The sequence below is a fragment of the Diadema antillarum genome, unplaced genomic scaffold, assembly GCF_040938485.1.
Source record: "Diadema antillarum isolate AM-2024a unplaced genomic scaffold, OU_Dant_1.0 seq00000962_RagTag, whole genome shotgun sequence".
Lineage (NCBI taxonomy): Eukaryota > Metazoa > Echinodermata > Echinoidea > Diadematoida > Diadematidae > Diadema > Diadema antillarum.
Window position 1 is genome coordinate 485,589 of NW_027271809.1, and position 23,450 is coordinate 509,038.

General features: G+C 39.1%; 1 protein-coding gene across 1 annotated transcript; it reads right to left on the minus strand.

The window, feature by feature from the left end:
• Nucleotides 1-16,193: 16,193 nt before the first annotated feature.
• Nucleotides 16,194-22,383, minus strand: LOC139741915 (scavenger receptor cysteine-rich domain-containing group B protein-like). Its single transcript, XM_071652487.1, has 6 exons — nucleotides 22,257-22,383; nucleotides 20,862-21,185; nucleotides 19,119-19,445; nucleotides 18,157-18,498; nucleotides 17,248-17,571; nucleotides 16,194-16,624 (listed from the first exon to the last, which is right to left on the minus strand). Exons 1-6 carry the CDS (start codon nucleotides 22,321-22,323, stop codon nucleotides 16,194-16,196), a joined length of 1,815 nt encoding a protein of 604 aa, XP_071508588.1. The 5' UTR covers nucleotides 22,324-22,383.
• Nucleotides 22,384-23,450: the final 1,067 nt, after the last annotated feature.

Below are 23,450 nucleotides of genomic sequence, written 5' to 3' on the forward strand. Positions count from 1 at the left end.
GCGGGTGAATGAGAGGAGGGAGGGGGAGGATGAGAGAGATGGAGGCCGAGAAATAAGAAAGTACAGCAGCCAGATAAAGAGTAATCGGCCGAACCTGAGACATACAAAGTTGATAATAAAAACACGAACACACACACACACGCCCCAGTCACGCACACACACACACACACACACACACTCACATGTACGGGAAAATTCACATACGGAATTTGCATCAAATTCTTTTTCAATCGTTAAAATCCATTCTTTTAGTAAATCGTTGCTGGTTTTCCAAGAGAACCCTTTCCGTTATACAGTGTCTTAATACCGGAAATGGACGGCATCATAAAAACAATCCTGCAATACGCTTCAAGAAAGATTATTCATTCAAATTCATGAGATTCTTCAGGCGAGATGTTTTCATTGCAACTGATTGACAAATTGCCCTACATCGACGTAAATAAGCATTGAATTGATCGGTGTTTTGGTATTAGCCATGATAAAAAATCATGGGAGTATATACTCGAACAGGATTCGAACCTACGACCTCCTCATCACCGGACAGGCGTCATCTCCACCAGATTACCGAGCTTTAGCCCGACAGCAGGTCTTGGTTCTAATCCTTATAGCATGCAGCGGGTACTGCGTAATTATTCAAATTCATGAAATTCTTCCGTCGAGATGTTTTCATTGCAAATGATTGACAAAATAATGTTTCACGTATTTCTTGTGTTTCACGTTGCACTGCGTTTTCGTTAATTATTGTGATAATCATTACTGTATTTGGGAATTTTTTGAACTTGACAAATGCTAAAAAGACCTCGTAAACATTAGAATGCAAAACAAAAGTGAAATTTCTATAATTTTCATTATCAACGAATTATCTCTCTTCATGTGTCATACCAGGCACCCATGTATTTATCGTTCGTGTGTATTCGCATGTATATGCATATTATATACATATACATATATATATATATATATATATATATATATATGTATATATATATATATATATATATGCATGTATATAATGTGTGTGTGTTTATGTGTGTGTATGCGTATGTGTGTGTGTGTTATGCAATACATAACATTTTATTTCATTGAAATAAAGTGAAAAATAGAAATCAGGGGCGGATCCAGGACTTCCAGAAAGGAAGGGGGGCGCAAACAATATTTCTGGTGCTAGTTCGGGGTTTCATCTCATTTTTCTTTTTTTCTTTTCTTTTTTTACCACAGATAAAGAGGGGACGCGCCCCCGGTGCGCCCCTCTGGGTCCGCCACTGGAAATGAGCCCAAACCAAGTTGCAGAGTACTCACCAGGATCTGAACATCTTACTCCCGCATCTTCAGAATGATCGCAGTTATGATCGCCCCACCCCTCGAAATCGCAGTCGGCCAGTTCTATTTCGCTACCGCTACAGCCCACGTCGTCCATGAAGATGGGCTGGTCGTCCTCTCCGCCGCCGAAACTCGCATAAGTGGTGGCTGCTTCAGCCTCTTCATAGCCTAGCTGCCGACAAACCACCAGCGCGTCATTCATACCCCATTCGTCGTCACAGACGGTGCCCCACACGGAATTGTGAAAAATCTCGACCCTTCCTTCGTTGTCCTTACTACCATCCACTAGACGAATACTGCCCTCTGTCATATAAAGGACATAAAAAAAATCATCGATGATACGATGGCGACAATATTACAGCATTCATCACTATTACAGTTTCCATAACCTGTCTCTGCTAACAATTGCGATATTATCATCATTGATTATACCTGGTGTTACCAAAAAAAAAACACACAACATTTTCCACTTCTAATCACTAATAGTTCGAAAATTATACATATCAGATATCACTGACATTAATATGAGCAAAAGCTGAATAGTGTACAATGTTGTTGGGGGTGATTTGAATATGAATGCATATGAATCAGTCTCATTAAATCCATGATCAATTTTAAGTAAGTTCCAGATTTCGGTCAAATTTGAACCCTCTGTACAAAATTGAACTTTACACAGGAACCAATGATGTGTATGTGAATGTGTGCTCACAATGACCCTGAACAATAGACCTTTTCAGAGCTCTGCTGAATAGGCTTCTGTGGTCTTGCTCCAGGGCACATGGATGCTTTATTTATAATTCATGATGGATTGCCCTGGACACTGCTAGTCTGAATCCATGGTAAAGGGTAAAAATGCATGCACATAAAAAAAGTAAGCACATGTTTTCACGTGCTTGCCTACACTACATTTCAGGATGAGCAAAAGACTAGTTTTGTTACTGGAATTTGTCATGTATACGTAATTGAGCATTCAAACCCTATAGCCATTGTTCAGGACCATTGTGTGGGTGTTGATCACACACTCCCATTCACGCCAATTAATTCTTTATGATTAGCAGCAGTTCCAATTTCCATATGTCTGTGATGATAATTACGATAATATCATAATCACACATACGTCGTGAGAACTTCGATTTTGTCATTCGCGTCCATCGCAAATCGTTCGCGTGCTCCGTGGAATCACACCATAAAGGACTGCATGTTTGTGTTTAGGGTTTCCTCTAACCTCTCAAGGTCCATAATCTCCAACGTGGCCATGTTGTCGATAACTTGGTCACTCCCACAAAGGCTAACCCATTATCCGCTTTCTCCCTTCTTATTCAAAACATGGTTTGTCGCTACGAGTTATATGTGTTGAATATGAATAGAGAAAATGGGCTGTGTGGGTTGCCTTGTGGGAGTGGCAAGTTATCGGACAGGTCGCCATGTTACAGTTTTAACTTGAACCATATAATGTTAGAACAAACCCTGAATACAAACCTAAACACAAACGTGCATTCGTACAGGCTGGCCTGTTTATTTGGACACTTTCATCGACAAATCTCATCCATTCAGCAGTTCAATGAGACATTGATTGGTCCTTCATGTAACACTCAGACTTGAAAACAAAGCTTTTGTCATTGTTGTCTTTACAGTTTATGTGCTCAGTCATGCGTTACATTTGTCAATATAATCAGGTACCAATGGAAAGAGAAAGAGGAAGAGTTCTTCTTTCCTCACAACCAATAATGTTCTCTTCATATCTGACAATTAAGAAATGGTAGCGCTCCAAAGTTGGATTACCTTTTTTGATATGCAATGCATTTTCATGAAGTTAAACATGTCAAACATTGAATTCAGCTATCATGCTACGAACAATTTCTATGACTTTGGCTTCTTATATTTTATGATTAGATAGATTTACGAATTTGCCGTTAGAAAAAAAAAGCGTTTGCCGAATCTGGCTGCAAAATAGACAGAGTTTGGCCATGATGACGGCTTTTAAACCCTCTTGCGGCATCCTGCTTAATGCTCTTCTGAACGGAAAGCATTTCTTCCCTTTACATGACATGCATGACGAGAAAACACACACACACACACACACACACACACACACACACAAATGAAAATAACGTATATATACTCGATACATATTGGTGATTCGATCGGACATCAAAACATAATCTTTTAAATAATGGTGGTCCCGGTTCGAAGCTATTGTCGAGCATTGTATATCTTTAATATCTATCTCTATATATTTGTTTGTGCATATTATGCATGAAATATAAAATACTATTCTCTCTGCACAAAAAAAAAGTAATAGTAATTAGGGATAAGGGAACGAAACATCACAGAGTGAAAGAGTCTTCTACTGATTTCCCTTGTATATGATGTTTGTCTGTACATGTGCTTGATCTACTTCATCTAAAAAGTCACTCTCCCATATGGACACGAAAGCCTGTCAAAACTGTCCTGCTTGCGAAAAGCAAGGAAATGCCCGATATGTTCAGTGGCCTACAAAAGAAGACTAACAAAATTGTCTGACTCACCTAGTTCGGCCTGCACTGCTCCTACGACGATCAAGACTAGGAAGGCTCTGAAAATCCTCGCCATTTTGATGTTAGCTTCTTTCAGTACTCTCCAGAACTGGAAGTGGACTGTTCAGACCTCAACAAGAACTGATGTGGTAGGAGGAGATTTTTCGCTATGATACGCTAACAACCGGAGACGGGGGGGGGGGGGGGGGGGGGTATTGTTTCAGAGCAGAGTTAATATTTTTTTTCAGCATGCGCACATCATTATAAATATCTAATCACTTACGTGCCGCCACTTATGACTGTACCCGCGTACCGCGATAACCTTTTAGACTTTTGGATTTACATATTCCTCATGAACGTAATTCAACGTCTGTTTGTCCATACTGACTGTTCTCTACCAATGATGGCTTCTTTTCGAAGTACGTGCCATTTAGTCTATACTTTTAAGTTAAGTGAGTCGACCACTTGCCAGTGAGTGCCACAATTCCTGCAAATTATACACTTCTTGGCAGCGAAATATATATATATATCTATATATTCTTTAAAGACCTAATAAAATGCTTGCAAAATGTTTTGATATACAAAAGAAATGTGAAGTATATGTCATGATTATCAGTGTAAATATGTTGTCAGTGTCGTTCCGGTTTTTATCGCTTCTAGAAACTCCCCCAAATATCACATTTTTGGAGGACCCCGTTGCAGCTTTTGCGAAAAAGATAGTCACGTGACCAACACCCCTGAACCGATTGATGACGTATAAGCAAGGAGTTGTGCTCAGTTAGCAGACGCCGCTCAGCACAAGCACTCAGATTACTAGCTTGGTACACGCGCGTACACGATAGCTAGCCCGGCCAGGCCCGGGCCCCGCGGGATGTGCGCTCCCGGTCGACCCACTGACTGTCGACATGTACGCATTTACCACGTACATTATCACTAAGTTAGCTTGCTCAGATACCTGGTACCTCGAGCATAATGTCTTCCCCTATATGGGTAAACTTCGACATTGATGATGATGATGAAGACTGCAGCTCTGACGATAGCGGAGAAGAAGAGGAGGCACATGAAGTTGAAGGGGAAGATGGGGAGGGAGAGGCAGCCGATGGATGAACCAGAACGTTATCGCAGGGTTGCACCTTACCGATATGAACCAGCTGCATCTCCCCCGCTGCCAATGCAAGAGCGTATGAACATGGCACCAAGCCCGAGAATAGACCTCACGGAAACGATCGCCTGGGAAATACAGAGTGGTATGTCTGGTATGCCCCCATATAGTTTAACGTTAGAAATATACTGTATTCTACATGATTGACATTGTAAGTTGTAACTGTTTGTCTAGTAAGTACCGAGATTAGAAGAACAGACCCAGCTCGCTCACAAAAGTGAGAGGCTACTCTGGCCGCAGCAAGCAAGCGGGAGCGTCCCGGCCGTGGCCTAGCTGGCCCGTCGGCCGGCGCTTACAAGTTAAACTACTAGTAGTAGTCTAGTAGTAGATCTAGTAGCAGTCTACTAGTAGTTATAGTAGTCTACTAGTAGTAGTACTATTACCACTACGGCACTAGGTCTAGTAGACTAGTAAGTAGTAATAGCAGAATCTTTGGTAGGCCTAGTAGTACAGAGGCTACACTCTAACGCCTGACGGTTAGGTTGATATGTTGTTACATGGTGGGTCGTGGCTCAAAAAAAAAAAAAAAGGCCTAACCAGTTTCCCATAGTCAGTTTCTGCAATATTTGTTATCAGTAATCTAGATGCGCCATTTTCTAAGAAAAACGATACCAAGAATGATCGTCAATTTTGGTCGAGTAGTTTTTGTTTTGTGGTAAAAATCATACTGTGGAAGGGAGCCCAAACGCCGTGTTTATCTACGAATGAACGCCACGGTGGGGCTGGATTCACGAGTAGGTCTAGGCCTATAAAGCAGGCGAGTCGCCGCAGTATTATTAGTACAGACACGCAGTGGTGGTGGGGCCGGCTATCGTGAAATAGGCCCCACCGCAGTGCGCGTGCACCGTACCCGTGCGTTTATAGCAAGCAAGGGTAGGTCCTCCTAGGGTTTAGGGTTAGGTAGGGTTGTATTTATGGTTAAATTGGCCGTTAAATTAGTCGAGGGCCATATTATGAAGTCATTTTCGCCGCATTCACGAGTATTGACTGTGGAAGGCAGCCCCACCGCCGTGCATACCTACCGATGAACGCCACACGGTGGGGCTGAATTCATGAGTATTTAAACAGGCGAGTCGCCGTAGTATTACTATAATAAGTACAGACACGCAGTGGTGGGGCCTATTTCACGAGTTTGCCGAAAATAATGGATATCCAAGCGTACCACAGTTGTAATCTGTATTATTGGCAGTATTAAATCCGATACAATTCATTAAATATTTTTTTGTCTAAAGGCTTAGCCAATGACAATAGTGCAGCGCAGCACCTGCTATGCGCTCGCTAGCTCGCTCCCCCGCCAGCGCTAGCCAGTGCAGCCGCCGGCCGGCTGTCGTTAACGCTGCGCTGCGCTAGCATAGCCTTGCCAGCTCGCTGGCTACGGCTAGACTGGTCGGACAATCAATATCGACGACTCCGTTCTTAGACGTCATCACAATTTAGAAGTGATAGTGCGCCGCATGCGGCGAAAGTATAGAAAGTTTTCCAAAACCGAGGAAATCGCATCCATTATGCTAACAAATATAGAACAAAATTCAGAACAGTAAAAAACCTCGCACAACCATAGAATTACTTAGAATTTAACATTTAATATTATTACATCATTGAGAAAAAAATGCCTAAACCATTTTATTAGGTCTTTAAGAGAGAGATATACACTAATCGTCTGACAGGACAAATAGAATACAGGACCAAGTATTGCTCACTTAGCTACCAGTACACCGCAAAACATCGGTGTTAGATTAACACCATGGGTATTAAATCTAACACCGATCAAGTGGAAATAAAGGACCACACTCACAGGTGTAGAAAGTATGTTGTGATGGTGTTGAAAAGTGTTCACCTGGCACTTCGTGATGTTAATTTTATACTGTTGTGTACTGTAGCTGGTGATATTTTTGACAGTGCGCTGGTGTTAATTCAACAGGGACACCGAATGGTGTTGATTTGATATGGGTGTTAATGTCAATGGTATAGCACCCGTCCAGCTTCAATAGGAGACCACACGAGCTGGTGCTACTGATGCGGTGTAAATGTGTCCACACCATTTTCTTTCAAAAATTAAGAACTTTATCTGAAAATTCTTGATCGTCTTGTCGAAGTTCAAAATCAACAAGTAGAACAGTAACTAAGAAGCTATTCAAAAATATTTTGTATTTTGAAATGACACCTGGAGGTGTTAATCTAACATCATAATTGAGCACGGGAAATTTAACATCAGCTCAGTGTTTCATATTTAACACTGAACTTTTTGCAGTAGGGTATAGTCTGCTTTGAGCATGACAAAAACTAAGAAAAACAACAATACAGGGAGCAGCCCGCCTGTCCTAAGTTAATCATTTATATTTTGCGTCCAATGTCCCGAGGAAAATGTTGTTGCATCCATAAACCGCTTTCGACAGCCTTTTGGACCTTGAAATATGCTTATCATTATCTTGTACATAATTATGATATCCACAGTTGCTGAGCAATGCATGGCTGGGCACTAATACTGAATATGTTGTAAAGTAGCATACCATATAAATATTAAGCACTCACGGATTTGTAGGAGTCACTCAGTCTCCTAGCCACATGACAATATTTTCATAAGGTCAATTTCATGACGTTCTATCATCATTATGATACAACATTCCGTAACTACAACAAAACTTGGAAACACTCTGTTCGTACTCAATATAATAGACTTGTTTGTTTGTTTGTTTGCTTTTATTTCTGCATTCAATCAGATGCAATTTGAATGCAAACTTCAAAAAGTACAAAGACAAAGAATAACAAGTGCAGTGAAATAAATCGATAACAGTACATAAATAGATACACATAGGTGATTGCATTGAGCAATGTAGATACACAGAAACATAAAATAAGATATACAGTATTTTTCAGTAAACAACAGAGATCATTGAATGCAGGAGACCACCATCATAAGCGATTAAGCTTGAAATGGATGGAGGCCTCAGACTTTTAAAACATTATCTATGATGATTGTGGAAAAGAAACAAGTGCGGAAACTTCTGCTGGTATATCAGTACAAGGTAGTATTTTTAGCAAACAGAAGAATCTTACTTATCTCAGTGAGGTGTTATGACTTTTGCAAGTTAAACATATTGCAGTCAAATAATCGATACGTTCGTCAATATTTTCTACCCTACACATGAACGCATATCCATATATGTATACAGTATGAAATGATTATTTACGTAAAACAGCCTGGACTTACAGTTGGAAACAATATATTGCAAATGTTCCACCCAAGATTTAAAATCATACCCCTTCTAGTCTGTTGTCGATATGTTATCGATATAATATTTTGTACCGATCGGATTTGAGGAACCACTCGACTTATAGATTGGTATATAATTCGACGATGTCCACCCCTTCCCTAATGTAAGTAAACAAGTTCGCATTGCCTTATAATATCGTATAACATAATTATACCTTTGTCTTTTCCGATAAATAAGGAAGTTGATGAATCGCTAACAGAGGGTGAAGTACAAAGAAGTGAAGACTGTATCGTTATACCTCAAGACAACAATATTATCAAAATGTATATCATGTGACGATGACTCGTTAATCCTAATCTTCGTAAATAAGAAAAATAACGAGGTGCGGAATTCCGAAGATTTATTTCATATGTTTTTCACTTTCGGATTAACAAACCTTCGGAATAGCGAAAAAAAATGTTTTGATTAACGATTTGTTTTTTTTTTTTGTTTTTTTATTTATTTTTTTTTTTTGGAGTTGCGGATATAATACGAACACGAATTTTGTGTGTTCAGAAAAACGAACCTTTGCAATAACAATCCTTATCTCCGGAATAACGAATATCACCAGTTCTCATCTCGTTTGATACATACACCTCTTTCAATGACATTAAATATGATAATTATATAATATTGACTGGCCACGAGGGAGATACCAGCAAATATTGCCCAAACTGAAAAAATATTGCCCTCGTCTTCGACTCGGGCAATATTCTTTCAGTGCGGGCAATATTTATCTGGTATCTCCCTCAAGGCCAGTCAATATCATAATTACCTATCCCCTAGGTAAATTAGGAATATAGATTATTATGTGAATACGGCTATACACTATAATATATATCAAGCCACATTTGACTACCTGTAGATCACCACCAACATGTCGAATAATATTGGAAATTTGTTCATCAATGTACCATTCAACTCCAACTTCCAAGATATATTATGTAGTTGTAACAGGCGAACTTTAAACATCTGAACGTATTTACACTTTGTGTTTGCCTCTGTTTCAATATGGAGAGTTGCAATAACTGACGGTCACAGTGCAGTTATTGAGCATAAAATAATTGACTAGTTCTGCTGGAAGTGTTCGACCTTGTATGAGTTGATTTATTGGCGTTCTTCTGCGGTGCGTGTGTCCAGCGGATTTGAGAATGTCTCCTCTTTGTGAGCCGGATGTAGGGTGATACCCACTAATATCACCCGCTGACCTCGACGACCGATTAATATACCAACTATACAATTGCCCCGCAAAGCTACCTCATGCAGGTAATAATTCAGATTATTGTATATTTCTTCGATTTTTTTTTTGGTGCTATAGGAGCAAAGATATACTCTTAAGATGAGCATCATATTCGAAGACCTTATACGCGTGTACTAATGATAACTACTTGTACTAGGTGTTTCAAAAAACATTTCCCACTTTTGATTCTTAATAATTCAATAACTGTATATCAGATAACACTGTCATTGATATGAGTGATAGCTGAATAGTGTACAATTTGGTTAAAGGTGGTTTAAATATGAAAGCATAAATAAGTTTCATGAAATCCATGATTACATTCACTGTTAGGTTCCAGACTTTGCTCTATTTTCAACCCTCTGTACAAAATTTCACTTTGCACAGGGGTCAATGGGTGTGTATGGGAGTGTGTGGTTAACACCCTGACAATGGTCCTGAACAATGGCCAGGGTTTGAATGCTTCGTTATTCATTCATGAGAAATTCCACTATCACAGCTAGTCTTTATTCAGCCTCTGACAGTATCTGTGTAAAGTCAAACGCCTGTCGATACTGTCATTGAGTCGCGTCAGTGCTCTCCCTACTTCTGAAAAACAAAATTACAATGAATACCTTCTGTTCTATCGTAAACGTGGTGACAGGAAGTATATATACACTTGTGTCTATGGAGCCTTAAATAAATCTACTCTGAAACAAATCACCCCAATGATAAATGCTGCTGAACTCTTTACCAAAAATGATCTCTTTTTATCGAAAAAGCGAAACATTTGTCAGACTATTTAATTAGTAGACAGTTGTATTAAAATGAGGAACTTTAGATCATTTATGCTTTTTTATATCCCAAATTTTAATGATATGTGAAGCAAAATTTGAAAATGATTGCTAGCTGGAATGAAATGTGGTTTTTGGAAGCACTTTACCGTGCATGAATTCAGACTAGCAGTGCCCAGGGCAATCCACATAAATTATTGATTAAACATTCATGTGCCAGGGAGCTCCAGACTGACGCCTAGTCAACAGGTGGTTCAGGCATGTCCATTGTTCAAGGCCATTGTCAGCACACACTCACATACACATCATTGGTTCCTGTGCCAAGTTCAATTTTTGTACAGAGGGTTAAAATTTGACCAAAATCTGAAACCTTACTTCAAAATCAATCTTAGATTTACTGAAACTGATTTATGCTTTCACGTGCAAATCACCTCCAACCAAATTGTACACTATCCAGCTATTACTCATATCAATGACAATTTTATCGGATGAATAGGTTTTGAAATATTAATGATCAAAAGTGGGAAATGTTTTCTGAAATACCTAGTAGTATGTGATCCTTGTTTACCCTTGAAAGATAAAGTTAAAGGTGTTACATATAAGACATGAAAAAAATGCCAATAAAACAACGTTGCTTATAAAATAATCATTAATGGTAAACAATTTACTGGATTGCAAGTGAGGTTAGCTCGTCAATTGAAACTATAGTTAAACCTCTGAGGCGGCGGAACGGGGCTTATTTTTTTGGATAGGTACATATTTGATATCACTTTTTTTTTTGCACCACACAAAGGAATACATACGGTGTCATCTTTGCGCCCCCCCCCCCCCCCCCCACACACACACACTTTTTTTACCCTGGAAGTTCGTAAGTGGAACGAGAAAGAAATAAACAGAAAGCGCTGAAACTAAAAGGATTTGTTTTAAGGCTTTTTTTCACTTGTCAGCTGAAGAAAACAGGAAGTGGCACCCTTTGTTGCGCTGAAGATTTTTTTTTTTGGCTTGTTAGCTGATGAAACCCGGAAGTGGTACAAGAAGTCTGAAGTCCCCCCCCCCTTTACTTACGAAAACGCACCTTACCTGTAATAGAATACAAATAAATGTGTGTGGTATTCACGATTCCATATAGTACAAGCACAGTCCTTTGAGTGGGTACCTCCACTGTTTTTCTTTCGCAGAATGTATAAATATGTTTGTATGAGAAATGCCCCACTTTGTAGTGACTACTGACAAATGTTATTCTTTGCTATCTATATATCAGTCCTTAAACGCATGACGAATTCATACATTTGTACATTCTGTTGAAAGAAGTGAAAATAAAACCTATTGAATTGAATTGAATTGAATTGAATTGAAATATAACGAATTCCCGCGATGTATAACTTTCTCTGTAACCTATGGAATTTACAATTAGAGAACCTATGAAAGTAAAATGCGGTATTTATTTTCACTTCATATCACTCATTTTAAAATTTACCATATATTTATACATTCTGCGAAAAAAAAAAACAGTGGAGGTACCCACTCATAAGACTGTGCTTGTACTATATGGAATCGTGAATACCCCACACATTTATTTGTATTCTATTACAGGCAAGGTGCGTTTTCATAAGTGAGGGGGGGGGGGGGGACTTCAGACTTCTTGTACCACTTCCGGGTTTCATCAGCTAACAAGCCAAAAAAAAAAAAAATCTTCAGCGCAACAAAGAGTGTCACTTCCTGTTTTCTTCAGCTGACAAGTAAAAAAAAAAACCTTAAAACAAATCCTTTTAGTTTCAGCGCTTTCTGTTTATTTCTTTCTAGTTCCACTTACGAACTTCCAGGGTAAAAAAAAAAAGTGTTATTGAGCATAAAATAATTGACTAGTACTGCTGGAAGTTTTCGACCTTGTATGAGTTGATTTATTGGCGTTCTTCTGCGGTGCGTGTGTCCAGCGGATTTGAGAATGTCTCCTCTTTGTGAATGGTGAGAGCCGGATGTAGGGTGATACCCACTAATATCACCCGCTGACCTCGACGACCGATTGAAATACCAACTACAATGAGTGGGTACCTCCACTGTTTGTTTTTTTCGCAGAATGTATAAATATGTTTGTATGAAAAATGCCCCACTTTGTAGTGACTACTGACAAATGTTATTCTTTGCTATCTATATATCAGTCCTTAAACGCATGACGAATTTATGCATTTGTACATTCTGTTGAAAGAAGTGAAAATAAAACCTTGGAATTGAATTGAACTGAATTGAATTGAATTGAATTGAAATGTAACGAATTCCCGCGATGTATACCTTTCTCTGTAACCTATGGAATTTACATTTAGAGAACCTATGAAAGTAATATGCAGTATTTATTTTTACTTCATATCACTCATTTTAAAATTTACCACAAAGGGAATCATATCAACATTCACTATTTTTCTCATGGTTGAAATTTCTCTAGGTCAACACATGCTGGCGCTATTCATTACAATGTGTATATATGACAATTATGTATTTTTTTATAGGTACGTAATTACATTGGTACCACATTTCAAATTTCCATGATATTGGAATTTTTTGTTTGCAGATTGATAAATATGATAAATAAACGATACTACCGGCAAAACTTGTGTGAAGATGATGCAAAATAAAAGAAAAGTGTTTGGAAAATGCTGTATTTCAACTATTTATATCATACCTTTTGTACGATTCATTTCAGGTTAATTGAAGACTATAAGTACTTCACATTTTGTCCTTCAGAATATTACAGCGAAGAAACCCTCATTTCATCCATTATCATATTGCTAGTTGAAATTGGAACAGAAAAAATGCAAAATCTGACGGACATGGTTGTCAGTTTACTGCTGCCATGGCAACCAGCAATATTGGACATAGCTAAATGATATATCCAAATGTTTCCAATAAAATTTTTGGAGAAGTCACCAAATTTGGTTGAAATTGGATAAAGGGCGTAAGAGTGGTAAATGAAAATATGGTAGGGGGCACAATGTGTCCCCCATGGGCTTTATAAGGTTAATTGTCACTGCATCAATCATACTTTTGTATACATATATATAATACAATATGAAAACGATCATGTCAAAAAGTAATCATGATTATGTAGATAGTTATGCTAATGATAATATGAAAAATAGAAATGATGATGATAATGACGATGATGATGATGATGATGTTGATAGATCAAAGACGCACAGCAACTGTCTTTAATGTTCCTGTCATTATTATTGTTATCATTATCATCGTACATATTTATAAAAAAAGATAATGCTCACCATGAGCAAACAAATTAATGGCACTGGCAAAACAGGTCACACAACCAACGAAACACTTTAAAAAAGGACAAATGAGCCACGCAGTTCTCCATCACAAAGAAAATACTGAATGTTTACTCTGTCAATAAAACATTCTAATATCAATATCAAATATCAGTAAATCTGGAAACAAAACTGCAGTGCACACACTTACATATAATTGAACAGGAATCATATTTACAACCGAGGACAGGCTATAATCATGTATAGAGCGCCTCCGAAAAATGGCCATCTTCTAGTAATATTTACAATAAAAATGAACCCTTACCAAAGATACCATCGCTTCCATGATTATACAATTATCATACAAATGACCATGATATACAGGGTTATGCAACATACCCACAAACTTCTCCTCTTACGTAAAATCATTCGTCACGTATTATCACTATAGGATTGTATATTCTATACACACGAACGTTCCGAACAGTAGTGCCATAATTTTCCTAGACATAATCTCAGTCCTATATGTATTCGCACTCGCCACTAAACACATATCTCCAAGAGCGCTATTATACTCCCAGCCTAAAATGAAGCAAAGAAGAGCATGGACGATGAAATGTTGAGACAAATGCACGATGAAGAAGAGCATGGAAGATGAAATGTTGAGACAAATGCACGATGGATAAGACCATCAAGGTTGAAAATTAGGTTCAACTGTGAATAATCGTAACTTCGGCTCGAGCGGGACATTACTTGTTTTGATGGCACCGACTTCCTCGTGAATTATCCTATTACTCAAAAACAGCGAATTAAAACATGTGGAGCGACTTCATGCTTTTACGAACGATATTTGAATAATATCCAATATACATACATTTTTTTTCTTTCAATAATATGGCTTCTGTGCTGAAAGATGTACTGTATAATTATTCCCTTGACAAAAAAAAAGGCAAAAGAGAATGGTGAAAGGTCAAATACTAATTGCAGGATGACTCAGAAAGATATGACGGTTTGACAGTCGTGAAAAGAGCTATTGCTGATTAATCAATGATTAGATAAATGAATAAATAAATGACAAATATGAACAGATTTTTCAGATAAAATTAGTAGATACACGAGACATTGCATAAATCAATAAATACGTAGATACATGGAAAGATGAATTTAATCAACAGTTACACCAACTTTGGTCTATTACCTAATTGAAGTAAAGTATTGAAGAAAAAAAGAGCTGATTTCTCTTCTTTGTCTCAAACTTTATAAGCTAGGAATTCGAGGTTGCTATCCGTCCGCAATTTGGGAGCTACACATCCACACATTGTACACTTAACAGTTATCATGGTTATATGCATGGACTGTGGAAAATATAGAACTATAAAGGTCGTTTCTTCTATTTCTTTTTTTTAAGCACAGTGAGCAATAATTCATGATTTACAAGGTACGGACACATTCAGTAGCTCTGTGAACGGTAGTGGCGAAATGTTTGTATATATATTTATTATACATTTCTCTCTCAACAGCATCTTGTGGTACATGTAGTGATCCTACAGCAGGATGGTGCCAGCGCCTTCAAACAATTGTCGCAACACCATTAATACCAGCCTGACATTTTGTGGTCGTAATTCTCGGCAACTATGGGAAAACCTTCAAGTGACAGCGACAGAGTCCAGAGTGACAAAGCTGAAAAAAATTAAATGTTTATAGAATCGAGAATGGCAATTTTATGAAAAAAAAATAAAAGCCGTGAAAAATAATGAAAATAAAACTGATCGCGAGCAAATAGTTGCTTACAGCGAGTGATAAGAGTGACAGTATAATTTGAATATTATAGAAAGCGATATTATATGATAGGAAGTTATTGTAATAGGAATATTCAGTGATATTAGAGGAGTTGCTATAGTGGATCCAAGTAAAGCGTTAGTAAAGAAATTAAATCATAACGACAGCAAACAGCAAATATGTATATTATATTATAGGCATACGGTGGATGTTAATACCACGCAAATGGTTATTGCTATCAGCGAAACGCTGGTTTGCTGAAAGACGCACAATGCTGCCATGATCAGGTCTGCAAACGACCTCTTCAGCAATCCGAAACGAAGCTTGTCTCCGCCTATTCTGGCTTCAACCTCTCCGCCTATTCGCTCGCTACAACTCCTACTGGTTCCATCATATCTTTCCCCACCCCCCCCCCCCCTATCTATCTATCTCTATCTATCTATCTATCTATCTATCTATCTATCTACCTATCTATTTATCTATCTCTTTTACTTACACTCTCTCTTTCTTTCTTTTTTCTCTATTTCTCGTTTACTTCACCTCATTCATGGTACCTGCAACATACCCTTAAACAAGCCGATGGTACAGATGATATAATTATTTTATCAAACTTCACTAAAAGACAAACATGTCAATCATGTCAATACAAAATGTCAAATTTTCCAGCTTTGGTGTTTGTTTGTTTTTTACTCCTTGTTGCCTTGATTCTTTATCTCGTAAACAATCAACCATACGAGTTCGGTATGTTAAAAAATAAACGAGGAGCTCCGTTAACCGAGTGTATCATCTTCAGTCCATTGTTCACATTTCGTCATTTTGTCTGTGGAAGGGCAATCGACATGCCATTATGAGTTATCCTCATGGAATACATTTGACAGTGATTTGCCGTCACAGAAATTTACTGAATCGGCACCGCCCCCTTTGAGTTTGCGTCAACAACGGTAGGGACGGTGGTGGCAGATGCCTGTGGCGTCATCATGGTATTCTGCTGTGCTGCCGATGGATAGGGGGCATACTGGGTCATGTGAGGAACCTGAACCCCACTGCTGCCCGCAGCGTAGACGACGGCGGTGTAGCTGGGTGGTGGCGCCATGTTGGTAGCAGTGGGCTGAGTCGGGTAGCCCCCTGCACCCTGCTGGGTGGCTGACGTGGAAGTGGTAGTGGTGGTGTTCACATTTCCGCTAATGGCGGCAACAGTTTGGCGACCTGTCCTCACTTTTCTTTTCTTCGAAGAGCAGACAGCTGATATAAGGATCAGGATGAAACTAAAGGCAACGAGCGAGCTCATCACGATGACAGCAATCAACCACCCCGCCATACTTTCTCCTCCTGGAAATAGAAAATAGAATCGTTTTAATAAAAAGCAAATGGGAAGTCAGAGCAAAAAAATTGAGTTAAAAAAACAACAGTAACAAACAAACATAAGAATCATGTTATGGCCGTTGGTCTTCAAATGTTTACATGATTCTGCTCCTTGATATTTTTCCCCGAATGTTACACTTTTAATCATAATTATGTTCACACCCTGCCTTTGGTATCATGATGTTCCACAGGTCACGTGTAAAAACAAAGACCAATAGATGTAGTTTCTCATTTTCTTTTTGTGACAAACAGTAGAAATACATTTTCGCTACACATTGCCAAAGGACTTCCGCTCATCACTTTCAATGTCAATACTAAGAATAAGTCTTGGGATACGATCTATCGGTCTAGTCTACACTCTTTTACGTAGATTTGAACCGTCCTCATCTAATAATTCGTTACATTTGAAAAGCAAATATGTAATTTCTTACTAAGATGTTATTGGATGTTACTGAACAGTTGTCTACCTCATTGTTAAAACCACTTCTCTGTTGTTACTTTGTTACTCTGTTTACTTATATGTTGCCCTGTGCTATATTAGAACAGTCGTATTGAATAGTGACTACTTACTAAATGGCCAAGCTCCGTACCTTCATAATAACTGCACTCCACTCCAACGTCCTGACTATGATCGCACGTGTTGATATTCCACTCGGAGTCACTCACACAGGATGACAGCTGCGACTCGTACCCATAGCAACCAACGTCGCTCAAGTGGATGGGTCCGAAACCTGGCGAAGTTGTCACCTTATAAGAGCTGACGAATTCATACCCAAGCTGCCGGCAGACTACTTGCGCATCGCTGTAGCTCCAAGACTCGTCGCAAACGGTGCCCCATTGGTATCTGTGGTAGATTTCGACTCGACCCGATCCCGACGTTGCACCGCCAACCAGACGCACGTCTCCTTCGCTAGCTGCCCAGACGTAATACAAAGCGACGGCAAACCGACGTTACGCAATTAGCAATATACCGGTAACGTATACTGTAATGAGTGTAGCAGTTAATGATCCGAAGTTGCTTATCTTTACGGTAACACTTTGTTTCTAACCCATGCGTGCATGTTACGCGTGTTCTACAATTCCATTTTACAAGAACTATAACATGCACAAAATATTTTATAGCTTCTTTTCAATGCTAAACTAACATGACTATCTGTATTCAAACCAAAAATTACGTTACCGTTCTGCCCAAGTATGTTTGTCATCGAGCATGAGAGCAGAAAATGTATAAACGATTGTAAACGAAGCTGATGAAGGACCTGTAGTGTGTAAATATTCTTTAGATCCCTTATTTGTTCGCCATCTTTCCTAAATCCCTACAGGCAGATAGATCTGCACTTTGTCAACTCTTAAGCTGATTAAACGCGGTAACCGTAAGCACAGAGTTAATGCTGATATTATTCTATACATAATTTGTTTTTGTAGAAGGGGAGGGGGATTCGCTAGGAAAAAATATGACCACACCGAAAGTGATTGGTTAGCGAACTCTAGAAACGTACCGAATAAGTCGGGAGCTGGAATAACGTATTCCTCGCACGCGACATCGACATCCTGGTAGTGTGTGCAATCGTAAACGTTGCCCCACCCAGTGCTAGGACAGTCTGTGAGCTCCTCCTCGGACCCCCAGCAGCCTAGGTAGGACAGGTGGATTGGTCCATCTCCATCTACGGTGTTGTAGCTATAGGAGACGCCCTGGTAGCCAAGCTGGCGGCAAGTGACTTCCTCCTCTGTGCTATCCCATCCATAGTTGCAGATGGTGCCCCACTGAGAACCATGGTAGATTTCAACTCTTCCCTTGTTATTCCTCGATCCGTCTGCCAGACGAATCTCCCCTTCGGAGGCTGTGCATCACAGATATGTCGATATTTCAGTGCCATTTAACATCTTATTTTCAGTGGATTTCATAATTCCGCCACTGACATAACTCAGCTAACTTTGGCTTAGCAACATTTCAAGAAAATGCTAAAACAACGTCCACTAAAATATCGGCCCTGGGGTGTTTCATAAAGCTGTTCGTAAGGTTACGAACGACCTACGAGCGACTGGTCATCAGTTCTTGTGCTGAATTATGGAAAATCTGATAAGTATAGCACATCAGGACTGATCACCAGTCGCTCGTAAGTTGTTCGTAACTTTACGAACAGCTTTATGAAACAGGGCCCTGATATAGCGCGATAGCGCATTTGGATAAACGTTACGGCCAAACATGCCAAAAGGAGTGACAGTGCTACCCAATATTTGATGTGTATTGTTATTCTTGTGCTGACTTTTCTAGATCTTGAATAACACATAATGTATAAATAAGCATAGACATGACATGCGTACAATGTTATTTGCTGGGGGTTTTTTTTTCTCTCTCTCTTCTCTAAGCGAGAAGTCAAAGTCATTCAGATCTGCACCCAAGAAGTTGTATGGGAAAAAATGGCTTATAACATGTCTTTGAACGTTTACTTTCTATTACCTTCATGAGTGCATATAACTCCTGCGTCTTCGTAGTGGTTGCAGTTGTTGTCCCCCCACGGGTTGCTATTGCAGTCGGTCAGTCTATCCTCGTCTCCCGTACACTGAACGTTATCGAGAAGAATGGGCGTAGCCCCGGACGCTTGTCCGAAGTAAGCACTTGACTCAGCGCTGACGGCATCTTGGTATCCTAGCTGTCTGCAAACAACCTGGGCGTCGTCAATATCCCACAAGTCATCGCACACGACCCCCCACACGCCATCATGGAAGACCTCGACCCGCCCCTGGTGGTTGCCCTTGCCGTTTACCAAACGCACTCGCCCCTCCTCTGGGGTAACTCGGATAAAGCGGGTAATTGAGACGAGGGAGGGGGAGGATGAGAGAGATGGGGGCGGAGAAATAAGAAAGTACAGCAGCCAGATAATCGTCCGAACCCAAGACATACAAGGTTGATACACGATAAAATAAAAAACACGAACACACACACGTGCACACCAGTCACGCACACACACACTCACATGTAGGGCTCTATACGGGAAAATTCACATACGGAATTTGCCACCAAATTCTTTGTCAATCGTTAAAATTCATTCTTTTAGTAAATCGTTGCTGGTTTTCCAAGAGAATCCTTTCCGTTATACGGTGTCTTAATACCGGAAATGGACGGTATCATAATAACAATCCTGCAATGCGCTTCAAGAAAGATTATTCATTCAATTTCATGAGATTCTTCAGGCGAGATGTTTTTATTGCAACTGATTGACAAATTGCCCTATATCGACGTAAATAAGCACTGAATTCGTCAGTGTTTTGGTAGCAGCCATGATAAAAAAAATCATGGGAGTATATACTCGAATAGGATTCGAAACCTACGACCTCCTGATCATCGGACAGGCGTCATCTCCACTAGATCACCGAGCTTCAGCCCGACAGCAAGTCTTGGTTCTAATCCTTATAGCATGCAGCGGGTACTGCGTAGTTATTCAAATTCATGAAATTCTTCCGTCGAGATGTATTCATTGCAAATGATTGACAAAATAATGTTTCGCGTATTTCTTGTGCTTCACGTTGCACTGCGTTTTGTTAATCATTGTGATAATCATTACTGAATTATTTTAACTTGACGAATGCTAAAAAGACCTCGTAAACAGTAAAATGCAAAACAAAAGTGAAATTTCAATAATTTTCATTATCAACGAATTATCTCTCTTCATGTCTCATTGCCATACCAGGCACCCATATATTTATCGTTCGTGTGTATGTTTGATTGCGCGAGAAATAATGTATGTATTAGCATGTATATATGCATATCACATACATACACACACACACACACACACACACACACATATATATATATATATATATATATATATATATATACATGTATATATACATACATGTATATATATATATATATATATGTATATATATATGTACATGTATATATAAGTGTATATATGTGTGTGTGTGTGTGTGTGTGTGTGTGTGTTGTGTGTGTGTACGTATGTGTGTGTTATGCAATACATAAAATGTTATTTGATTGAAATAAAGTGAAGAATAGAAATCAGGAGCGGATCCAGGACTTCCAGAAAGGCGGGGGGGGGGGGGCGAAAAACAATATTTCTGGTGCTACTTCGGGGCTTCATCTCATTTTTTTTTTTTTTTTTACAACAGATAAAGAGTGCGTCCCCTCTGGATTCGCCACTGGAAATGAGCCCAAACCAAGTTGCAGAGTACTCACCAGGATCTGAACACCTCACTCCCGCATCTTCAGAATGTTGGCAGTTATGATCGCCCCATCCCCCGAAACCGCAGTCGGCCAGTTCTACTTCGCTACCGCTACAGCCCACGTTGTCCATGAAGATGGGCTGGTCGTCCTCTCCGCCACCGAAACTCGCAGAAGTGGTGGCTGCTTCGGCCTCTTCATAGCCTAGCTGCCGACAAACCACCCGCGCGTCATTCATACTCCATGCGTCGTCACAGACGGTGCCCCACACGGAATTGTGAAAAATCTCGACCCTTCCTTCGTTGTCCTTACTACCGTCCACAAGACGAATACTGCCCTCTGTCATATAAAGGCCATAAAATAATCATCGATGATTCGATGACGAAAATATTACAGCATTCATCGCTATTACAATTTCCATAACTGTATGCCATAATAATTGTGTTATCACCATTGATTGCATACGGTTGTTATAATCAATATTAAAATATGTATAACCATTAAAATCATTTTATTCTGATCTTTTCATTGGGATTATTATTAGTTTATATGTACCAGTAATATGTATAACTAGCTTTTTATGACTAGCAGCCAAATAATTAACGACACAAAATCAGAGAATAAGGGGCTTTGAATGTCGTGTAAACTGCTATTGACTTTATCCTAGATAAACATAATCAAACACGAATGGAGGTATAAATATGATATTTTCTATGACTTTGACTACTTAGCTTTAATGTTTTAAATAGATACGCGAATTTGGCTGCGAGAAGAAAAATGAAGTTTTACCAACTTTGGCTGCAAAATAGACAGTTTGACCAAGAAGACGACTTAAAACCCTCTAGCCGCATCTTGCTTAGATCATATCTTCTGAGCAGAAAGCATTTACTTCCCTTTTCAGGACGAGAAAAACACAAAAAAAATAATGTACGTACTCGAAACATTGGTGATCCGATTGGACACCAAAACATGATAATATATGTGTTGGTGCCCAATCGGATCACCAATGTGTTTCAAAAGATTATATAATCTTTTAAATAATGATGGTCCCGGCTCAAAGCTATTGTCGAGCATTGTATATCTTTATTATCTATCTCTATATTTCCTTATGCATATCATGTAACAAAATAATGTAAAAAAGATACCCTACTCTCTGCACACACACACACACACACACACACACACACAAAGTATTATAGGGATAAAAGAAGGAAATATTACAGAGTGAAAGATGATGATTTTCCTCGTATATGATGCTGGTCTGTTTGATAGTTCATACACTTGATCCACTTTATCCGTATAGTCACTCTCCCATATGGTTACGAAAGCCTGTCCTGCTCGCGAAACGCAAGAAAATGCCCGAATTGTTTAGCCTAAAACTACACCAACAATAGTGCACGTCGAGCTCACCTAATTCGGCATGCACCGCTCCTATAAAGACGATCAAGACTAGGAAGGCTCTGAAAATCCTCGCCATTTTGATGTTAGCTTCTTTCAAGTACTCTCCAGAACTGGAAGTGGACTGTTCAGACCTCAACAAGAACTGATGTGGTAGGAGGAGATTTTTCGCTATGATACGTTGACAACCGGAGTGTGTGTGTGTTTGTGTTGGGGGGGGGGGGTATTGTTTCAGAGCAGAGTTAATAATTTTTTTTCAGCGTGCGCACATCACTAAAAATATCTAATCACTTACGTGCCGCAATTTATGATTGTACCCGCGTACCGCGATAACCTTTTAGACTTTTGGATTTACATATTCCTCATGAACGTAATTCAACGTCCGTTTGTCCATACTGCCTGTTCTCTACCAATGATGGCTTCTTTTCGAAGTACGTGCCATTTAATTGATACTTGTAAGTTACAGTAAGTAAAACCGCTTGCCAGTGAGTGCCACAATTTCTGCAAATTATACACTACTTGGCATCGAAATCAAGTTTTTAAAAAAGAGAGAGATATACACTAATCGTCTAACGAGACAAATGGAATATACAGGACCAAATATTGCTCGCTTAGATACCAATAATCTGCTTTGTGCGTAAAAAAAAAAAAGGAAGAAGAAGAAGAAGAAGAAGAAGAAAAACAACAGAATAGGGAGCAGTCCGCCTGTCCTAAGTTAATCATTTATATTTCGCGTCCAGTGTCCCAATGAAAATGTCGCTGCATCCATAAACCGCTATCGACAGCCTTTTGGACCTTGGAATATGCTTATCATTATCTTATACATGATTATAATATCCAAAGTTGCTGAGCAACGCATGGCTGGGCACTAATACACTGTACTAGTATGTCGTAAAGTAGCATGCCATATACACATTATGCACTCACGGTTTTGTCTACGGAGTCTCTCAGTCTCGTAGCCACATGAAATTTCATGACCTTATATAAAATATTCATTATGATACAATATTCTGTAACTACGAGAAAACGTGGAAACATCTATTCTTACTCAATATGATAGACTTTTGAAATACTATCTATGACAAGTGGAAAAGAAACAAATGCGGAAACTTCTGCTGGTATATCAGTACAAGGTAGTATTTTAGCAAACATAATAACCTTTTTTATCTTAATGAGGTGCTGTGACTCTTCAGGTTAAACATATTG

Excerpts from the sequence above, each read along its gene's own strand:
- LOC139741915 (XM_071652487.1), bottom strand. The coding sequence starts at position 22,323 with ATGGCGAGGATTTTCAGAGCCTTCCTAGTCTTGATCGTCTTTATAGGA. Across the intron at positions 19,446-20,861 it reads AGTGAGGTGTTCAGATCCTG|AGGAGGGGCGAGTGCGTTTG; the intron begins GTGAGTACTCTG and ends GAGTTACCCCAG. Across the intron at positions 17,572-18,156 it reads TCCAGCTCCCGACTTATTCG|CTAGCGAAGGAGACGTGCGT; the intron begins GTACGTTTCTAG and ends ACGTCTGGGCAG.